Genomic DNA, 21654 nt, shown 5'->3' with positions numbered 1-21654 from the left:
ACATTTTCTATAAAAAAGAGATATCAAGATTTTATTTGTCTGGTGTAATATATCTTTGGTTTTATTACTCTATAAAATATACTTTTTTTAATTTTCATTTAACTGTCTATAAATTGAGCGTACTCTAAAGCTCTGTGTACACTATCATCAAACTTTATGTCAAATGTGATGTGCCTGTGGACATGTCATATCACTACCATATTTGGGCACAACACACTTTGTCAAACTAGTTTGATAGTGTAGACAGGGCTTTAAAACATACATACTGTACATAAACACTGGTTATTCTTACCTCGTAATAGTTCAGCCTGCGGTTAATAGTCAATTTTATATAGTAAATGTACTCAAGGTCATGTACACAATTTTATCCAAAATATACAGTATTTAGACTATTTACACATAAAAACATACAGCCTCTAAACATCAAGGTATCATTGGTGTGGGATTTGTACTAACAATCAAACACATACACATCAACGAATTCTTCATACAATTAAATTTACAATAACACTACTATCTGTACTGCAAAGCCTTGTTTACACTAGTTATCAAACTAGTTAGGCAAGTGCCCAAATATGATTGTGATATGACATCACATTTTGAGTACAGATTGGTTATTTAAACAAGAACAGAATGGCACTGTACACGATTCTATATTTGAAACTCCTCCGAGTTGCTTGCATGATTTTGTTTATACACCTACAGTAAAATATTACAAACAAAATTATATTTTCAATTTTTTACCATCAAACCATCACATATCAAAACTTGTGCAATTACACTGGAGCTTATTCAAATCAATACCATTGCAGTTCCACTAGAACACATCACACCTGGGCACACTCCATAGTGTGTGTATTGGAATACTTATCTCAAACAAATATTTACTCATTACCAATTCATATTTATCAGTTGACACAAAAAAACTGGAATGGGAGGTGGTGTATACCATGTATATTGCCTCAGTCTTTCATTAGATAACGCAAAGGAGACATGGATGTATCTTTATTGGTGATGAGGATGGGAATAAGAAGGGGCAGAGAGTAGGAAAAGGGATATCAGTGGAGTCGGCTTTATTTACGACTAGGGCTGTTTTAAACATAAAAGATGTACTGAAGGTTCTCTTTTGCCTTCAGATCAAGCAGGATTTTCAAAGAACTTAAAATAATAACAATGAGGTATTTATAAACAATATTGTGTTGTTGGACATTGTTAACATGCATGCATACATGTACAAATCAAGCCAATTGCTCAATACATTTTGTGTGTGGACCGTGAAATTATGCCTTGTTCAGCGTGTCTTTTACAATTACAGTGAAGGGACACTTTCACTTGTACAATGTTTACAGTGAAGTACAATAAATAAATTTTAGGGCAGTTGTGTTATATAGCAGTTTGAAATAATAATGTCCACGTCAACTGTTAATGTGCTGCATCAGTAAGCAGACCTGAGGCACTCCGAGATTTTGGTGATTCCACTTGTATGCTACTGTTAATGGAAAAAAACAAAAACAGAAAATATAATTTATATAAAATTGGTATTTAAAAAGAATATACCATTAACCAAAGCTGACAATATACGATATTATACACCTTTAAAGTCTCAGCATTGAATCAGTGGCGTATCGGCTATGAGCGCTCACTGGCTAAATCCAGGGGGTCCAGGAGCCTATGGGGCACCTGAGCAGTGCCTAGAGGAAAAAAAAGGCATTGAAATATTTCAAAGTCTCCAACGTTGGAGGGTCACTTATAGTTCCTAAACCAGGGGCCTCGGGCCTCTGCGTTTCGGCACTGCATAGAATAGAGATTTTATTATTTCTCCAATGCAAAGGTAAATCTACTGTACTTACGGGCTCTCACGATGTGAATACCTCATGGCTGGTTGGCGACACGATGTCAATGCTGATGCTGATTGTTTCTTTTGTGTTGATAGATACGACATTGCTTCCAACTTCCTCACATAGGCACCTGTATACAAAAATGTAAATTAGCATTGAATATATAGAGTATAAATCATATATTAATCAGGAAAATCAAGCATGGAGCAAGTTTTGTACAGGTAGATTGCAGGTATAATAATTAAAATGATGCACATAGGGTAACTTTTACAAGTTACATCATAGATTAACAATTGGTTCTTTTCTTTTAAAAGATTAGCTTGAAGCTCAATAGTCATCAGTCACAACATGACTATTTTATTTCTAATAAAACTAGTAACATTATTTTTAAAAACATTTGTTAAAATGCTAAATTATTATTTTATTATTCCAATATGTAAAACAATATGCAGTATACTAAGGTACAACAGTCATGCAAAATACCAATACAGTCAACTCCCTAAAAACCAACAACTCTTACATCATTTTGGGCCAACTCAAGGCATTTGGGAGAGTTGACTTGACTGCACTATATGCTACTACTGAAAACATAAGCCTTAAAGGCCATGTCTTATGGTGGAACAATATGGTATGAGGATGAGAATAAATAATGTTGAAATATATAGACTGTGTATGTATGCATTATAATATGTGTATACAAGTGTCTAAATTCTAAAAGCATATAATATAAGTTGGCTCAGGTTGAGTTTCAAATGTAGTTTAAAACCTTCCCAGTAAAATTCTGGTGCAATATAAAAAAACTAATAAACACATAATAATAGATATGGGTGACACAACAAAGAACTATTGCAATATTAAGATCAATTTGGAGCCAATTGTCTGTTAATATTCTGAAAGCTCAATATTTGTAGTGAATTTGCAAAATCATTGCTCAGAATTACATCTCCATGTTTTTAAATAATTTGTTTGAACTGTAAAAACACATGTAAGGTCATAGGTCTAAGGTCATAGGTAGTGAAGGTTTGTGGTACACCATGTCTTCCCAAATAGAATTAAAGTATCAGACCTGATCCCAACTTGGAAACAAATATCGAGAGATTTAATGAAACTATAGAGGGCACTGTGAAAATCTTAAAATATTGGCATCTATAATGTGTGCTGAAGGCGGAAAATGCATTGGCAACTTATTATATTCAAAATATCAGGAGAAATTGCATGTTAGCGGGATAGCAGGAGATGACTCAAAATATCGGGAGACTCCCATCACACCAGGAGGTCTGAAGTATGGTTTTGGTTGTTATGCTACTAGTGATGACAATGAAATTCTTGATTTTTAAAAGCTTCAAAGAGGATCTAAAGTGATGACAAAAAAATAATGGCAAAAGCATTTTTCTGAGGGATTGTTTTTAAATTTTATATTTTAAAGGAAGTGGGGAAATTGATGTTGCCAAGCTCACACAGACTTACATTCAGGAGCAGTGTTAATAGGTGGAAGAGAACGAGTCACTAATGCTAAGAAAATATAGAGAATGTATTGAGTTTGGGTTAAAGGCTTAGACAAGAAATAGATATCTGCAATATTACAGAATTGAGTCACCATATACTCAAATCAAATACTCAGTTGCTGCATAGAGCAATAATTTGTTGAACGCACACAAAAAAGCAAATGTAGAATCAAGGTGCGCGTTCTTTCAAATGTGATAATCTATGACGCAAAAGATTAAAATCCAAGTTTTTAGTTCAACTGGCCATATGATGAAGTCACAACATCTGATTTGTTTTACATAAATTTATTTGTATTTTAATAATATAATTTGGTGTTTAAACTTGTTTTACTGTCTTTTAGTTAATATAATCAATTCAAATGTTGGACAGTACTAATCAACTACAACTATGAAGAGTACAGAATAAACAATAAACAACAATACATTTAAATAAAAAAGGCCAAAATAATATTTTTTTAAATAACATTTATCAAGATACAATGTACGTTTTGTGAAAATAATAAATTATAATTATTACATGTTTACTAAAATATTAAACTATTAACTACAAAATAATATAAAATGGATTAGAAAATGAAGATATAAAAGTGAATACAATTATATAGATACTAATAAATATATATGCAGTATTCGAAGCAAAAGACACATAGCTTACGGTCAAGGGAAGGGCAGGTGTAAGACCGGGGTAAGAAGATTGGACGTTGGTCAAGTTCCTCCAGATAAAATGCTATATTCAGTGATAATGCATGTAAGAGAAGATAAAATATAAACGGATCCATATATAAACAAGCACAAGAAAAGGGGAAGAAAAGATTAAGCATACAAATTCCATAGCAAATCAAAATAAAGTATTGTATTGTTGGCAAATCTGATCAATAGAAAGGTTTCGCAACGCTACGAGTACAATAACGAAAACGGACACGTCACACACACGTATTCGTTTTTCGTAAGCCAGTAAAAATCTGTTTCGCATGGCAACGAAATATTGAGGGCGCCGTCCAAAATATGACTGCAGTAAATTTTGACGAAGGGCAGGTACGTGTTGCTTGGCTGCCTAGCCCTAGCATAACATCAAAGCAAGTAAGGACTGCTAAAACTCAACACGAATACGCTTTACAAATATGAAATTGGGATCAGTTCAAAAGTTTCACAAACGTGACATATTCGTAGCGTTGCGAAACCTTCCTAATGTTGCTCGTTCACTGTGCACGCATGTACTCTGTACAGTCGAGTCATTAAGGCAAGGGTGCCGCAAACCATATCCATAAAAATGGCTCAGGTTCCTTGATCATCATTCCGGTGGTAGAATAAGTCTTCTCGATTAAAAACCTAAAAGAGGACGTCTAGTGAACACATCTAGCTTAATGTGTACACATTAAAGTGCATCTTTCATCGAAGTACTGGTACATCTCAGCTCCTGTAGTCTATGAAATGCCTTGCACTGTGACTATTGTGTGTCCATACAGGGACTAATCCTAATCTATGTACTTGCTGTTAAATGTGTGTTGAAGTTATAACAGAAAAACATACACTACTGAGAATATAACAACGGTTTGTACATTAAAATCTTTCCTATACATAATAAATAACTTACCTTTATCGTAAAGGTTAGCATTAGGGTTTCCTGGATGCAGAGGGGGGCCTGGCATGTGAAGAGGCTGTGTTCTGAACTGCATTGGTATAAATTGGTAACGATTATTGGACATGTTTGGCTGCTGCGGCAACTCCACATTGCCAGCGTTGCTTGTTTGAGTGAATAGTGGTCCATGAGGTGGCAATTTCTCTAAAGTCTTCTTTAGTAATGGTCTTTTTGAGAAAAATAAAGCATTAAATTATGTTCAAAATAACAATTAAAAATAAACAATCTTTTAACCTTGTTTAGCGTAAATTTATCTTTGTAACATTGCCCTTTCAATAACAATATTATATTGAATTGTGTTATGCAGTCAAATCTCCTAAAACTGGACATCCTTTAAATTAGGATTAGAATTACAATTTTAAATAGCATAAAATATTTTGAGAAGCAAGAAAATTGTGGTTTTGGGAAACTATTTTTTTTGGCAGCGTTGAGTTGCGACCAGTTAAGTTTCTTTAATCAACAAATTCTAATAATTTGACCAAATAAAATTGGTACACATGGGCCGTTCACAGTTTTGCCGGCTTGATTGGAGAAAAACGAATTTGGAAATAATTCTTAATAACGAAAAAGTCTCATATGATTTGTCACCTGTGGCTGCTCATAAAAGTCTGAGCTCTTTGGTAGAATGCTGAACGATCTGAGCAACTGTGTTTGTCATGCAAGGGGTCAATCATTGAGTTCCAGTTCACCGGTTTTGAGTACGTCTTCTGCAGATTTGCAATATTCTTTGAGATGTTGTCTGCTTCTGAATACCTGGATTCAAATTAAACATTTGTCCAATAAAATTTGTATTTTGTATTGAAATTCTTTTGGAGCATTTGTATAATAATGAATGTTTACGAGTTGAATATAATAAGGTTTATCGCAAACAGCTCGAGCGATGCATGATGGGAAGGAATTGGAAGCAACAGCGCCACCACCAGTATATAAAGTCAAAGATCTTTTTATTATACAGTGCTATTGCTCCCAAAACCTTCCCATCATGCATTGTGTAATGATGTTCCTCACGAAATCAAGCTATTTGCGATAAACCTTATTGTATTTAACTACTGTAGACGTCATCAAGGAGTTGAGTAATTGCTCAATTCACTTGTCCTTTTCAATAGGTCATTAAGGTCGTTAATGGCTTTTTGTTTTTATTAATAAAGGGTGGGACTATTGTCTTGTTTCTAAAACCAATATAAAAATAAAAAATTACCTTTCGTATGATTCAGAAAAGAATGCACCTTCTCTTTCCCAGGGGAATAAGTTTGGTGTTCTTTTCGTTATTGGTTCCTTGCCTTTGAACAATGCATTGCTCATATATTTGCCCTCGTCTACAACCATCTGCTGTTTATTTCTCTCTTCAATGCTAAAATGTTTGTCCTTTGACCTTAGATTTGGAGATTCTCCCTCTGAATAAACAACTCTACCATTTGATGAGAGTACAAATCCAGTATTGTCAACATCTTCACTTATTTTATCCGATGAGTTTGATTCTGAACGATAACTGGACGTCATCGCAGGAATGAATTTAGCTGTATTATTCGACCCTCGTCGGTTAAACCCTGCTTGAAGACCGCTTTCCTGCGCAGAGTTCAAAGACTGAAGTCTTGATGTTTTTTTCACTTGCACACTGCCTTTAAAAGCTCTGTTTTTCCTGTCTTGTTTCCTTGACTGCAGGTCAGTGTCTGTGAACTGTCTTTGTCTAACTTCTGTATATTTTCTATTTATAGAAGCATTTTGTCTTTCTCTATAATGAGAGCTATCTGCTGATCCATCTTTTACACATGCTACTGGAATCTTCTGAACATCATCGATATGATTCCTTGGATTTCTATCTCTTCCACACATTTGCTCTGTTTCATCCATACCTAAAGCTGATCCTTTCTGCAAGCTATCAGAATTATCAAAGTTATCAGATATTGTGCCTTTAGTTAATGATCTTAAACCTGTAGTAGTGCTTCTCCCTGATGTATAATAATCCTTCCTATGTTTATTATGTGGTTTAGTTCCTTGATCACTTAAATGTTTCCTAATTTGTTTATTTTCATTATACTTTCTTTCTATCAGTTCAGCATGTTTCCGAGTCTTTTCTTTCTCAGTTTTAGTTCTTCGTTCACCACTGTTTTGTACCGGTGTTTGATTTTGATTCAGTTCAGTATGTTTCTGGGTCTTACTAACCTCAGTTTTAGCTCTTGGTTCACCACTGTTTTGCGTCAGTGTATGATTTTCAAGAGGTGGAAAATGATTCCTGGAGTCTTTAGTATCCCCTTTGGAATGAATTACAACTTTCAATCGATTCAAAATGTGGTCATCTTCCTCTGAGTTTTCACTATCATTACTATCACTATCATCATTCTGATAAACAGTAGCGCTTTTATTTGGATGCGTGGAAGAGAGGACACCATGTTGTAAATTCTTAGATTCACCAGATGTCATGTTATTAATAGCAGTATTCTCAACATTGTTATTTCCATTATGGATTGATCTATATTCATCTGAACTGGATTTACTTTCTGATGAACTAATACCTACAATGCAAATAATGAAAATCAGATATTTTAAAGAACAATAATTAGATAAATAGATAACTATACCTGTTTTTTAATAATGAATTTATTCTACAAACCTGTAGATGGCCTTGATTCTGTTAATTCACAGGGAGATGAGGTCAGATGCCTTTGCTAGAAATACAAAAGATATCAATTAGGATTATCATTATTCAGTTAATAGCAACCTGTTTTTCTGATGCACAGTTGTCAAGTCAAAAAGTCATTCTGCACATGCTCAGAAACATTTAAACATGCACAGAATGACTGTTAGACTAAATAGCTACATAGCATCATGAGGGTAAAGTAAATTATAATAATATACTTGGCAGTTTTAAGCAAACAATTACAATGGTCAATGGTCTTTCGCCGTGAGGATAACCAATGAAATCAGAAAATGAAGAATTTTTAAATTGCTTACTTTAAAGAGGAAACAAAATCATAGAATAAAGTAGAGATAACACAATTCTAAAATTACTGATGATACTTCATCTAGGGGAAACATTAAAGGATTCTGATTTATTTATTTATTTATGCAAAATAATAATTATAGCAGAAAAAAAATTGTACCTGTATCTTGTTTTTATGATGCACAGTTGTCAAGTCAAAAAGTCATTCTGCACATGCTCAGAAACATTTAAACATGCACAGAATGACTGTTAGACTAAAAGCTACATGGTGCATCCTGGGGATAAAGTAAATGAGACTAACCACACATCTAAAATGGTTTTACACTAACTGTACGCGAATATGGTAGTGTCCATACTGTATATGGGCCGCATATGACATTTTTTGTCACATAAAGTTTGATAGTGTAGACTTAGCTTAAGTTTCTATAAAAACCACATGAAACACAATTGATAATTAATTATGGAAAATAAAATGTTAGCATAAAAAGCCAAATGAGCTTTATTAGCATTGTATAGTGTTCAGTGTAGGCCACTTCAATCTTAGTACTATGATATTCCACAACAAAAAGGCTTTTAAGCTTCCAGTACTTGATCTTACAGCATTAATGTTCACATTAAGTCAACGTTAAACCTACCTTATGCAGTAATGGAGTCTTAATGCGGTTGCCCTTAGACTGTGGCAGTTTTATTTGTTTAGAGGCTAACAAAGAAAAATCTAAAATATTATATCTTGATGTATTAAAGATACATATTGTCACAAAACCAGTCTTTACACATTTAAAGACCCCTTCCCTGCAATTTTGGACGTTTTTTGGAAAATAATACATATATATCACTTTAAAAACATTAAACCATGTCATTCCTTGTCTTAAATGTACGTTTTATGGTAAATTATGATAAAAAGTGAGAAACAATGCACTACCTAAGTAGCTCGCAGCAATCGACCTCTCGTGGACGGTCTTAGGCCTAGCCTAGCTAGGCTTAGTTTTGTAGGCCTAGCTGGTAAACATCGATAACGTACGAACATCGTACGCTAGCTATATACCTAGCCTGACGTTGTATAGTTGCTGCATTAATTGTCTTTCTATTTTTGCCAGACTCCGTTGATACAAATTGGGGAAAACCCGGTATTTTCGCTGAAAAGTTAGGAGTCTTCCATTTGTTTTGGCTTCACGATCGATCGAAAAGTGGGCGAATTACAGGTGAAAAACAAAAATATCAATCTGCGCGCAATGCATTTTGGGATTTATAGCGGGCCGCTATAATTATTAGAATCGATTTATTTTTCACATTTTTAACCGTTTAAAGACGAAAAAAGTTATCGCAATAGGACCATATAGTATTATTTTTACATTAAATATAGTTTGTGATCTTAAATTAGATCTAAAAAACGTAGGGAATGGGGCTTTAACTTACCCACTTAACCCATTAAAACATATTCACACACAGTTATCTTTAGAGACATTTATAATAAAATATAGTTTAAATTAAATAACAAACTTGGCAGTTTTAAGGAAACAATTACAATGGTCTTTCGCCGTGAGGATAACCAATGAAATCAGAAAATGAAGAATTTTTAAATTGCTTACTTTAAAGAGGAAACAAAATCACAAAATAAAGTAGAGATAATACAATTCTAAAATTAATGATGATACTTCATCTAGGGGAAACATTAAAGGATTCTGATTTATTTATTTATGCAAAATAATTATGGCAGAAAAAAATTGTACCTGTATCTTGATCCGTAATCTTGTGTGGATGGCTAAAGAATATGGGAGCTGTTGATTGTACATTATCTACAGTAAAAAACAACATGATTTTTAAAATATTATATTGATGTATGATAATTAAACAACAAACTTCAACACAATATTAAAGGCAACCAGAACATTTCTATTTTAACAAGTGACCTACTACATATTGAATATTGAATCATTCTCAGTAATATAAATGAATAATTTATAACAGTAAAACTCCTCCTCCTCATTTGGGAAATCTATTCACAAGACACCCTTATATTATTCAGGAGACACCTCTATTATGCACTTGTCAATTGTATGACCCACTATACAACCCCCCAAGAGAGGTGTGTTATGGGTGTATCATTTACAAATAATTATTGATGCAGGAGTGACTAAAAGAAACAAAATCAACATCAACAAACACCCATCATATCATGAACAATGGTCTCAATGCTTCAAAATGGGTGCATCATGGTCACCTGAAGGTAAGTCACTTTTTTGACACAGGGGTGCGTCATGGTATTCAAAAGGTATGACGCACATTTCCTAGGGGTCGTATAGCGGGTCATATAATTGACAAGTGCATGAAGGGCCTGTCCCCTTAATAATGTAAAGTTACACTTACATTCATCTTTAGGAGTTTTCTTCCGTGCAGGCTCACTTTCACACCTGCCTTCACTTGTCACTGCTATAACCTTTAATGAAGTTTAAAATACAATGTTTAAAATTTTTTTCAAAAAGATTTCGATTTGTTTTGACATAAATATGTATACTGTATACAGTACAATTGATGTACACCTACAATATACCCACGTTTTTTACAAAAATTTTTTTCAATGAAAAATTGATTTCTCTACTTTTAACTTGACTCCGCTTCGTTAAAAATAAAGCAGTACATTTTTTAATTCATGAAATATTCTCACTATCTCATAATCATTCATTATTTGTATATTAATACCGATCAATTTACATTAATCAGCGTGACAGCTTAATGGTTAAAGACTTGATTGGTGCATTAACAAGATTAGATTACAAATATTATGTAACAGTCTATTTAATTATTTCTTTAATATATTTAGATTGATACAAACCTTGAATACAAAATGAAAATGTTTACCTTGAATGTGTAATCGGTGTTTGGCACAAGCCTACGAGCCGTGAAGCAGAGCTCTGTGCCCGAGTAAACTACCTTTCCATTGATAGATATCTCAAACTTGTGCAAACGACCAATAGGAGATTCGGGTGGAGACCATGTTAGATGAATCTCATTACGACCTCTGACATTCAGTATTGGCTTGCCAGGTGCATGTTTACCTTTATTACAGAAACAGAGTTTAGCAAGTGAAAAAAAATAACCACCTTGACAGAGAAGAAACATTTTATGGTAAATAAAAAATTATATTACGTAAATACGTAAACGTGATTGGTTGAAACCATCACATCACATGACTACTGCTGCGAGGATCGTAAATCGTATATTTCCTTGAGTATGATGATATTGACTAATTAATTTTCGGGAAATAATATTTTGCTCTCAAGAATTATATTTCCTTCAGCCTTTGAGCAAAATATTCCCTTGGGGATGTCAAATCTTATATTTTACCTCTAAGCAGGCAATATCTGTAAGTGCCAGTGGTATGCTTGTTTCTGCTAATACTATGAATTATTGAGTGGACTACAGGAGCTTAGTTATGCAAAGCCTTGTAATTCTCTGTCTGCACTATCAAACTTTATGCGACAAAAAATGTGATGTGCCCACATGATGATGTCATATCACTAACATATTTGACCATATTACTACCATATTTGGGCAGATCACACTTTTTCAAACTAGTTTGATAGTGTAGACAAAGCTTAGACTCATGGTTAACCTTTTTATGTATTCTTCCTTACAGGAAATGAGCTATTATACATTTAAAAAAGTTATATTCATCACTTTATTTTATGTCTGAAAAAAAAACATTCTTGATAGAGATTAGGACATTGGGGATTTGCAATATACTGCCTACCTAGCTCACTGGTAGCTGCTGAGATACAGGCTTTATGTCCTTTTCCTTTGTGGTTAAAGGCACACACCTATAAAATAAAAAGTATATTCCACATAAAAATGGCGAAAAACAACAAATTTTAAAAAATCTCTTTGACAAGTATATATATTTTTAATTTGATTGTATGTGGATAGTAATGACAAATATTAATTTTAATATATTCTATATTAAATACTTTATATACAGTAAGTTGTATATCAATAGCATGGTATAATAAAAAAAGAGGGCTGATATTTATGAGTCTTTTTGGTTAAGTCAAAATAGTTAAGTGCTTAAGTGAAAAACTGAGATTTTATAAATTAAAGCAGTCTTATGGAATAGACTTTATCATGTGCAAAATGTGCAAGGTTATTTTGGATCTGGGGTTTTTTCAAATCTACAAGATACACAAACATAGACGTAAAAACATAAAAAGTTCATAGTTTTTCAATTTTTTTTTTTCAATTTCATAGTTAAGATGAAGTTTGCTTGTTTGATTTCCGACCGCAATACTTACGTAAATATCATACTTTGTAGAGGGCGCAAGAGAGCTGAGTATACTGCATAGTTCTGTAGTGGATTCAATCTGCTGTTTACCATTATAAACTATGTAGCCTTTTAACCCGCCATTAACAGCTGCTGGGGGTGACCAGCCTATTCTGATCTGTGATGTTGAAACCGCTAGGATTCGCAAATCTTCTGGGGCATCAGGTGCTTTAGTATAAAAAATTATGAACCTATTTAATAATTCATTCTTAAGAAAATTAAATTGTGAATTCGAATGATTATTCACAAATTTAGTGCTACAAATATTTTATTGTACCATACTGATGCGGGTATAAGCCCAGCCAGTATAAACCTGGTCTCAGGTATAAGCCCACCAACAACATGTGATCATTTTTTGTTTTGTTTGGTTGTATATTTAGGCAAATTGCTAATTCATTCACTATCCTTCTCAAAGGTGGCAATCCTGTTTACCCTACAAACATATACACAAGATGCTCTACATAAACAAAGTCTATGGTACAAAATATGGCACTCGAGTTCACTATTAATTTTAAAATATGAATTCAGAAAATACTTAATTATTAGATTAGATCACTAGAGCTAGAAAATTTAGACAAGTTGACCTTTTATTTTATATAAATTGAATGATAATATTTCTTTAAAAAATATAAAAATTGCTTGTTAGCATTTTGTATAAATAAACTGGATGTGATTTTATCTTTAATGCTGTCTATACTATCAAACTAGTTTTTAAAAAAAAGTGTAATGTGCCCAAATATGGTAGTGATATGCCCAAATATGGTAGTGATATGACATCAACATGTCCATAAATGGGCTCATTACATTTTAGTTCACATAAAGTTTGATAGTGTAGACAGAGCTTAAGGTTGGGGGAGACTAAGGCATCAGTTATAAAAATGAACTTTTTACCACATTGATCCATGGTGACCTCTAAAGGGTCACTCAGCTGACTTTCATCACCTTCTGTCTTCAATTGCAATTGTAGATTATATAAAGTATTTGGTTTGAGGTTGGTTGCCAAAAAGCTGGTCTCAGCACCTTTGTAGAGCACCGTATTATCTGTCAAAAATGTTTTTAATAATTTTTAAAGTTAATATGGATTTATTTGGCACACTAAAAATTGTCCTGGTCCCTAAATAGAGGTAGGTTATAGTCATATTGACCATTTGTTTCACAAGAAAGACAACAAAAATATTCCTGCAATTAAAGATGTATTGTCACCCTGAAAAAATCATTATAAAAACAATTTTTGTTGAATATGCCATTTTAATGTCACATGATAGTTATTCACTTTGACCAAAAATTGGATCCAAAAAAAAAAGTATTTACCTAAAAAACTATAATTTAAAGCAAAAAATGGTCAAATTGGTTGCCAGCCTATGGGATTTTCGTTGAATTTAACCATTCATTTTGTCATTTTATAAGTAAAAACATATATTTTTTCTGTTTTTTTTTCTACGAAAGTAATCAACTTTATTAAAACTACAAAATAATATAATCAAAGTCCGATTTTATTACGGTAATCTTTGGTTTTTGGGGGACAATACATCTTTTAAAGATTGTATGCAGGTAGGTTTCAGGTAAAACTTTATTTTTACCTAAGTAAAGCATATAAATGATGTCAAGTCCACTCTCGAGTGTTGTTATATCCCAGGTCACCATAAGCTCCCTGGGACCTTTGACCTCCAGCACTGGTGGATTTGGTTTGTCAAGTTTCTTCAAAAGCTCTAATGTCAAAACAACTTCATCCTGAAGGTCGTTGGAAATTCCACTTGCTCCATTAATTTCCTATAAAAAAATATTGTTGAAGTAAAGAAATAAAAGATTTTCCAAAATGTAACCAGGTCTTCTACCACTGGTTGGTTTACTAACATCAATGTCAATATTTTGTCTTTCTACCCATTATAGAAAACAAGTTTTTTTTATTTTTTATTTATTATTTTTATGATTATAAGAGTAATTGTGAAGACGATTGAAGTCTATACTGAATTCTTTAGTTGACTGAAATTAAAGCTTTGTTTTGAGTTCTATTGCAACTTTGTAGAGTGTGAATTTATATACTGTACTTTTTTTAAACACTTAAGTTGTAAGATTTTGTTTCTGTAGTATCCTTCCCCTAAGTACAGGCTATGGCTACATAGATTACATCCCTGATTGAGTGATACTGCATTGAGCTATTCAAGCTACCAAGAAAAAACAAATGCTGTCTAAAAATAGACTCTATACCTGTAATGCAGGTACAATGACTACATGATCACGTAGTACTAAACAACCTTTCTTTTTACTTGCAAGTGTTCGAAGGGTCCTGAAAGAACAGAAAATATCAGAATGAATTCAGAACAAGTATAGAGATTCTACAGAACCTTTAAACGTATATTGCTCAGGTTTCTAAACTGTTATCAGGGTTGTCAAAGAGTTAAGGTGGGAATCCTACAAAGTAGGCAATTGTCAGGATTCTCCTGATTTAGGAATAGACGAGTTTAAAATTAGTACTTGGCAGCATCAGAAAGTAACAGTATTCTACACAGCCTTTGTTTTTTCAAATGCAACCGTTTGACTTTTCCAGCAAGAATTTTCGGTGGGGGTTTAGGTGAAAGCATGTGAAGGAAGTGCCCTTTATATCAACTGGGGGAAGCTGTCGGCACACACATGCTTTGATTATTCACAAAAGTGATTGTTGATGATCAAGTATGTCTACATTTTCAAAGTGGAATCAATATAATGGACTCATCTTGTATGTATGTAGGATGAGTCTGATGTGTCCACCTTAGGCAGTATTTCTGAGATATATAAGTTTATTTTATTTTGTTAAATTATTTTATGACAGTTGGAGACAAGTCTCCTGGAGGGGCCAGATAGCCACATGTAGCCGTTAAGGCTATTAGCTAATAAAGTGGCTTAAATAATCACAAAGACAAACATATAGTATACACAAGATGCTCTACAAACAAAACAAAGTCTTTGGGAGCGGAGTTGTTCTGTCATGAGAAAGAATCTGACAGGATTTGAACACAGGACCCTGTAATCGGTAGCTGAACATCTAAATCACCAAGCTACAGCTCCACTCTATACTACTTTAACAATGTTTTTTAATAGTAACTTACATAGCAGCAAACCAGGATGTCTCTTGGTCTGTTGAGTGTAGTTGTTCCGCAAGACGCCTCAGCATGATATCACATCGCAGATGATTGAGCAGTAGCGCATGCCCTTCCTCGTTGCCAGCAAGGCAGCTTATTGCGAAACAAGCGTTCTTACTGCAACCAGGATCTTTACTGGACAACATATCAGTTAAAACAGAAATCTAAAAGTTTAAAATTTAATATTAAACATGGTGTTAATTTGAGTCTTTAAATCTATTCATAAGGCCAAAACAAAAATTGATAGATAACAGCACGAAATGGACTAGAAAATCGTTTTCAGAAACATAGATCTTGACACAAACGGGTGAAATGACCCTACCACCACACTAGGTCATGTGCCCAGTTACAGTATAAGGCATCAGTTTCTCTGATAGAACTATTTACCATTTTTGTAATATCTTGGTGTTTTATGAGTTTCTCTCGTCCTTCCTCTGTGTCACAAATTCTTCCAACTGCGAATGCAGCATTCATGCCTGTACCTAGTATACCAAATAGAAATTGAATTTAAAGCACAACAGGATGGAAAAACACAAAGAACCAACATGAAACACAATCATTCAGCAGTCTTAAGCTCTGTCTACACTATCAAACTAGTTTGAAAAAAAAAGTGTGATGTGCCGAAACATGGTAGTGGTTTCCTAAACCACATGCAACTCGCAATGAGAAGAAATATGGAAATTTTGATCATACAGTACCACGAGCAGATTTGGCAAGAGTCCCATACCATATCTTACCAATATTTTTTATTAACACACCAAACACTCTGTCATTTACCAATTTCAAATGAGTGGCATAATTCAACTTTTTGGTTGCACTTGATATTGTATTATATTTTTTGATACCGATGTGTATTAACGAATGCAAAAATACATGATCTGTATACTTACCAGCTTCATCAACACCGAGTGATTGTATTAGCCGAGTGAGAAGTTGATGTGATTGTTGATGATGAAGTAAATGATGGCAACCTTCTTCTGAAATAGACAACCTGGCCAACACGAGGGCAGCATTGCTTGCGGTCCACATGCTTTCAGATGTTAGTAACGCCATTACTCTGTGAATCATTGTGTCCATGCATTGTTCCGATAGCATCCAGGCTCGGCCCTCTGCTGTCTCTGCCTGTGTATCATCATCGAAATGAAAATTAAATATAAAAGAAAAATGTTAAAACTTTAAATAAAAAATGATCATCTTTATTAAGAATGGCCAAACCAATAAGAATGCTTTTTAGTAAACATAAAGACATCACAAAACATCAATATCTTCAAATTACGTCTTAAAACACAATTGTACACAGAAACATTTCCTGTATAACTTTATCAAGTGCTTTTGAACATTGGATAGTACCGGTGCTATAAGTCGATTGAACAATAGGTATCAAGTATGCAATATAGGTAGATTTGAGCCTGAACTGTAAATGTATGCAATACAATATCAGGGATATTTCTATCAAACACTGAACAAATTGCACATTTAGCAGTGGATGGAAGATCACTTGATATTAGGATAGACGGTGGAAAGGGAGAGAATTGGCATTGGGATGGGAATATTGGAACAATGCAAAGTTTTGGCCAAAGACTGTGTTCACTGGAGACAAAGAAAATGTGCAGCCTTAAGCTTTGTCTGCACTACCAAACTTTTATGTTACAAACAATTGTGATGTACCCATATATGGACATGATGATGTCATATCACTACCATATTTGGGCATATCACTACCATATTTAGGCACATCAAACTTTTTTTGTCAAACTACTTTAATAACATAGACAGAGCCTTATGGACCTAAATAGGATAGGTACAGTAGCTTAATATTATTCAAGCACATCATTAAAGTATTATTCTGATATTTTTATCACCTGTAATACTACTGTTAAATTTTATCAGAACAAATTTCTGACTTAAAATAAGGTTAAATAAATATTGTGCAATATTAACTACCAAATTACCACAATTTTAGTAACTTGTCAACAGATACAATCATTGAAGTCAATAAACACTATAGATCAAGTAATCATATACATTCCATAGTTGCTATAAACAACAGTGATTATGATCAGTGATAATCATAATGTTAATAGTTTTACTACACGCAAGAGCCAATGCTGCGGTGGCACTTGGTGAATTTGTTTTCATTTCTAAATAACCAACAAGTCTGATTGCTCACCATTATCAAATAATTAAAATTGAATTAGATAAAATTTAAAATAATAAAAATATTTATAATTATTATTAGCAATTTATTTAGCTTAATTTTTACATACAACAATACTTCAAACATTGCCAGGGGCCGGATTGATCAAACTTGCTTAGCATAACAAATTTTATAACTTTGCCTTAAATCCTTGATTAATATGATAATGATTTTCATGTATTTCTGACTTTTGTGTTATTTCTCTATCTTAAAAAGCATAGTAACCAGAATGAACCCTCTCTTGTTGGGAGTGAAAATGTGAAGATAAAACGTTATAGCGCCGCCATCCCTAATAGAAAAAGCCAATGTATACACGTAAGCAAAGATCTTTCGTCTTAAGACAAAATTTTCTGCCCTCTAGTGTTCCATTTTTCACACATGCCAAGTAAACATTTTTTTAAGACAATTTTTCTGCTTGATAAATAAGCTTACTGTAAGTTCGTAAGTTAAATATTTCAGCTTAAGCAAAAGTATTAGCAAATATTGATAAATGCCAACCCTGCCCCGCTTTTTATCATGATCTCAATCCTTCTTACCAATGTGCCTAGGGTACCAGCTGCATTCATCACGGACTCAGAATCATCATATTCTAGCATGTTACAGAGATCAACAAGGATGCTGTGTTCATGTTGGCCATAGATGAGCGCCAATACTCGTGTCTGTCCAACATGATGTTCTGCTAATGTCCCAAGAATATATGCAGAATTTCCAGCAACCCTGTAAAAGTTTTAAAAGTGATGTCTTGACATGATCAATTAGATTAAATTAGATCGAGAGAAGTTATTTGACCCTATTTAAAGATGTATTGTCCCCAAAACACGAAAAATGAAGATTAATAAAATCAGACTTTAAATAGGCCATTTTGCAGTTTTAATAAAGTTATTCACTTCTGTAGAAAAAAAAACAAAAATAAAACTAATGTTTACCTCTCGTCGGGGAGAGAGGCTTATGTTGGTTTATCCAGGTAAGCTAGGCACGATATAGACTACATTTTTTTTCAGGTAAATAAACTACTATGTAACATTAAAATGACATATTCATCAAAAAAATTTGTAAAAATATATATTTTTCAGGGAGAAAATATATCTTTAATATCAAACAGAAATAAATGATAGAGATCGGACACGAACAAAACCTACAGTACTGTAGAAGTCACACTATCACACTGGGCTGGGTTAACATTTTATGTTGATAAGCATCAACTCATGATTAAATTTATGATAACATAAACACTAAAACTGAAATCACTTTGATTTGAATAGAGATAAGGGGACAGCATTTTAACATTCAAGCTACTAATGATGTTGTTACAATCATTATTGCAACAGCAAGACACTGTGCAAGCTCTTTGAAGACATGTTAATTCTTTCATGTCTCGAAAAGAAATGATGATGGTGGTTTGTGGGCAGGCTCCCATTCGAGGGCATAATTCATGGACTATACCATTTGTGGAGAGGGGGATTCAATGAAAACTTCTACTTTTCAAGTTATATCTCGCTCTTAAAGAAGAAAGGCTAATGTTGGTTTATCCAGGTAAGCTAGGCATGAAATAGTATTTTACTGTTCAAAGTAAAAAATAATACAAATTTAAAGAAGAAAATGTGTACTGTATGTTTAGGATCACGTTTAATAAATGACAGTCAGTCAACATTAATGTTTAGTGTCATGTGATACCTGTCCATCAAATAATAATGGTACTTTAGAACTTGAGTTTTTACCACATTGATTGAATCATAGAAGTCCTGTTGTTTACTCAAGGACATTAATATTAAGAAATAAATTATATTAAAAATGTTGCCAAAAAGTTAATGTACTTCCTAAACTGTGTACATTATTCAGCAAATGAAATTTTACAAATTATAACTCTTGCCTCTTGTACAAAAATGAAGTTTTTTGGACAAGTATTTCTCGAGAAAATGCAATTTCAGTTTACTTGTTACTTTAAGACTGCTTGCCGGCCTTTGAAAAATTCTGTCCTATCTTTTAACACTAGCAGGTCTGAAAAGTATACTAAAAAGTGGTCCAGAATTGTGACCGTGGTCCCAAATGATCCCAAAATTTTATGGAATGGTCCTTGATCACATATCTGTATATTCATTTTGGTAAAGATCTTGTAATTACTTTTTGAGTATTCCTGCTAACAAACACGCTACCGATTACATATACCTCCTTGGCGGAGGTAAAAAATATCAATCCGCACACAATGCATATTGGGATTTATAACAGGCCGTTAAAATTATAAGAATTGCTGTATTTTTCACATTTTTAACAGTTTAAAGACGAAAAAAAATCTCGTTATAAGTCCTACATGTAGTGTGTGACCCCAAAACAACATAGGTCCAATGTCTTTAAGCTTGGTTCTCACTTGGACTCAACACAATGATGCAAGCACAACGCAAGTGAGATGACCAATCATTATCGACAGTTCAGATGATCTATATAATTGTGATTGTTCAAATTACTTGTGCTTACTGTAAGTACGTCATTGTGTTGCATCCAAGTGAAATGTGAAAAGAATTTATCAACCATGCAAATGACCCTGCTGTAACATTAATTGAAAACCAATTTTTTTTTTTCTAAATGCAATTTTTATATGGACTGCATTTCTGCTAAATTTTTGCTCCAAAATAAATAAAAAATCAGTGAGTGGTCATTGACAAAAATCGTTTACCCAAATGTTACTGCAGTGTAGTTGACTAGAGGTCAGCAAATAAACGTTATTTTGTGTTTCAGCTAAAAGTTGCTCAGCAATAATCAGTTAAATGGCGTCCTAAATTGTCCTGTTTTTGCTCCCAAGAAATTGGAGTTAATATTTTCACACCGTTTATAACCAGTTATTTTTTTATGAAGCAGAAACAGGACCTAAGTTACTAAATGTCTTCAGGTTGTTCATTGTTTATTTGCTAATTGCCATCACGCTGAGCAAAAATGCTTACACAAATTAAGTAGGCTTACAATTTTAAATTTGAACATTTCTAATGATCTCGGTATGCACTCATTTTACATTTGTATAATACTGCTGCCGCTACATTTAATGCAAAATACTGCTGCCGCTACATTTAATGTATAATACTGCTGCCGCTACATTTAATGCAAAATCAACTGCGAAGCAGCTGTAGTGTAAAATAATGTATTGTATTATTGTAAAATAAAAAATATATATATCATAATAAAATAATATTCAAGTGCCGAATAGTACTAGGCATAAACACAGGCTACAGTAGTAATTTGTAACTAATTATTAAATATGTTACTTCGTGTTTTGCGCAGCGCAATTTGCAAGAAAATCCTTGCGCAATTTCAAATTGGACAAGGGATACAAACTTAGTGGCTATATACGAATAACCAAAAACAAGTTAATAAAGCAGCCCTGGAAAACTAACAATATTTAACATTATTTAATAAAAAAACTTTTATTTTAATACTTTTTGTTACGGCCTCGTTGAAAAACACATTTTTGGTCAACGAGTTTTTCCGTTGCAAAAATAAAGATTTATTATTAAATTTTATAATTAATTAGGCCTATTATTTATATTATCAATTACTACAGCCGACTAGGCCTAGCTAGGTAGGCCTAACTAGGGGGGCCTAACTCTAAATAAAAAACTTTTCTTAAACTTATTATTATTTAAAGCTGAACCTTTGTCATTTGAAAACTGAATTTCATGCAGTAATTTCTATTATTTTAATGTTACGTAATACCTACCTTGGGCTATTATGACGAAGCATGCTGATCAAGCCCCACAAGAAGTCTTCGGATCCACAGTGCTCCAAGAAAGTAGCCACCGTCCTAGGCTTGTCTTTATGCAGGTCATCGACAAGTAGCTCCAGGGCTCCATGAGCTTCGTCCGCATCCCCTATCAATAACTTGAAATACTCCTTCCTCCGCCAATTAAGAGCCATTTTAGGCGCTACTCTTACCTTACTCTGAAACTACATTGCCAATTGTTGAAGCTGAGAAATACTAAATATTTAAACGAGTATTAAATTCTTAAATTTCCATAAGAAAAACATTTGTCACAAATAAACATTTGCAATCACGGTTTTGGTTGTCATGATGCTGAAACGCTAATGCACGTCCACACAGTTAAGTTTAGTGC

At 33.4% G+C, this 21654-nt stretch overlaps 1 protein-coding gene across 2 annotated transcripts; it reads right to left on the bottom strand.

Moving 5' to 3' along the window:
• Nucleotides 1-3: 3 nt before the first annotated feature.
• LOC140046916 (uncharacterized) lies at nucleotides 4-21604 on the bottom strand. 2 transcript variants are annotated; one of them, XM_072091664.1, is made up of 21 exons: nucleotides 21261-21604; nucleotides 18091-18271; nucleotides 16248-16479; nucleotides 15745-15839; nucleotides 15325-15521; nucleotides 14447-14525; nucleotides 13819-14008; nucleotides 13130-13279; nucleotides 12210-12406; nucleotides 11675-11741; nucleotides 10783-10979; nucleotides 10291-10360; nucleotides 9654-9719; nucleotides 8559-8623; nucleotides 7594-7648; nucleotides 6181-7495; nucleotides 5571-5735; nucleotides 4938-5149; nucleotides 3999-4070; nucleotides 1851-1968; nucleotides 4-1489 (listed from the first exon to the last, which is right to left on the bottom strand). In XM_072091664.1, exons 1-21 carry the CDS (start codon nucleotides 21455-21457, stop codon nucleotides 1423-1425), a joined length of 3987 nt encoding a protein of 1328 aa, XP_071947765.1. In that variant the 5' UTR covers nucleotides 21458-21604; the 3' UTR covers nucleotides 4-1422. The 2 variants fall into 2 exon arrangements, with proteins under 2 accessions (XP_071947765.1, XP_071947766.1); XM_072091665.1 differs by lacking the exon at nucleotides 3999-4070.
• Between the last annotated feature and the right edge of the window lie 50 nt (nucleotides 21605-21654).

The sequence above is a fragment of the Antedon mediterranea genome, chromosome 4 (assembly GCF_964355755.1).
Source record: "Antedon mediterranea chromosome 4, ecAntMedi1.1, whole genome shotgun sequence".
NCBI lineage: Eukaryota > Metazoa > Echinodermata > Crinoidea > Comatulida > Antedonidae > Antedon > Antedon mediterranea.
This window is presented reverse-complemented; position numbering and strand designations above follow the sequence as displayed.

Excerpts from the sequence above, each read along its gene's own strand:
- LOC140046916 (XM_072091664.1), bottom strand. The coding sequence starts at position 21,457 with ATGGCTCTTAATTGGCGGAGGAAGGAGTATTTCAAGTTATTGATAGGG. Across the intron at positions 9,720-10,290 it reads GAAAACTCCTAAAGATGAAT|ATAATGTACAATCAACAGCT; the intron begins GTAAGTGTAACT and ends TTTTTACTGTAG. Across the intron at positions 1,969-3,998 it reads CACCTGCCCTTCCCTTGACC|GTGCCTATGTGAGGAAGTTG; the intron begins GTAAGCTATGTG and ends TTTTGTATACAG.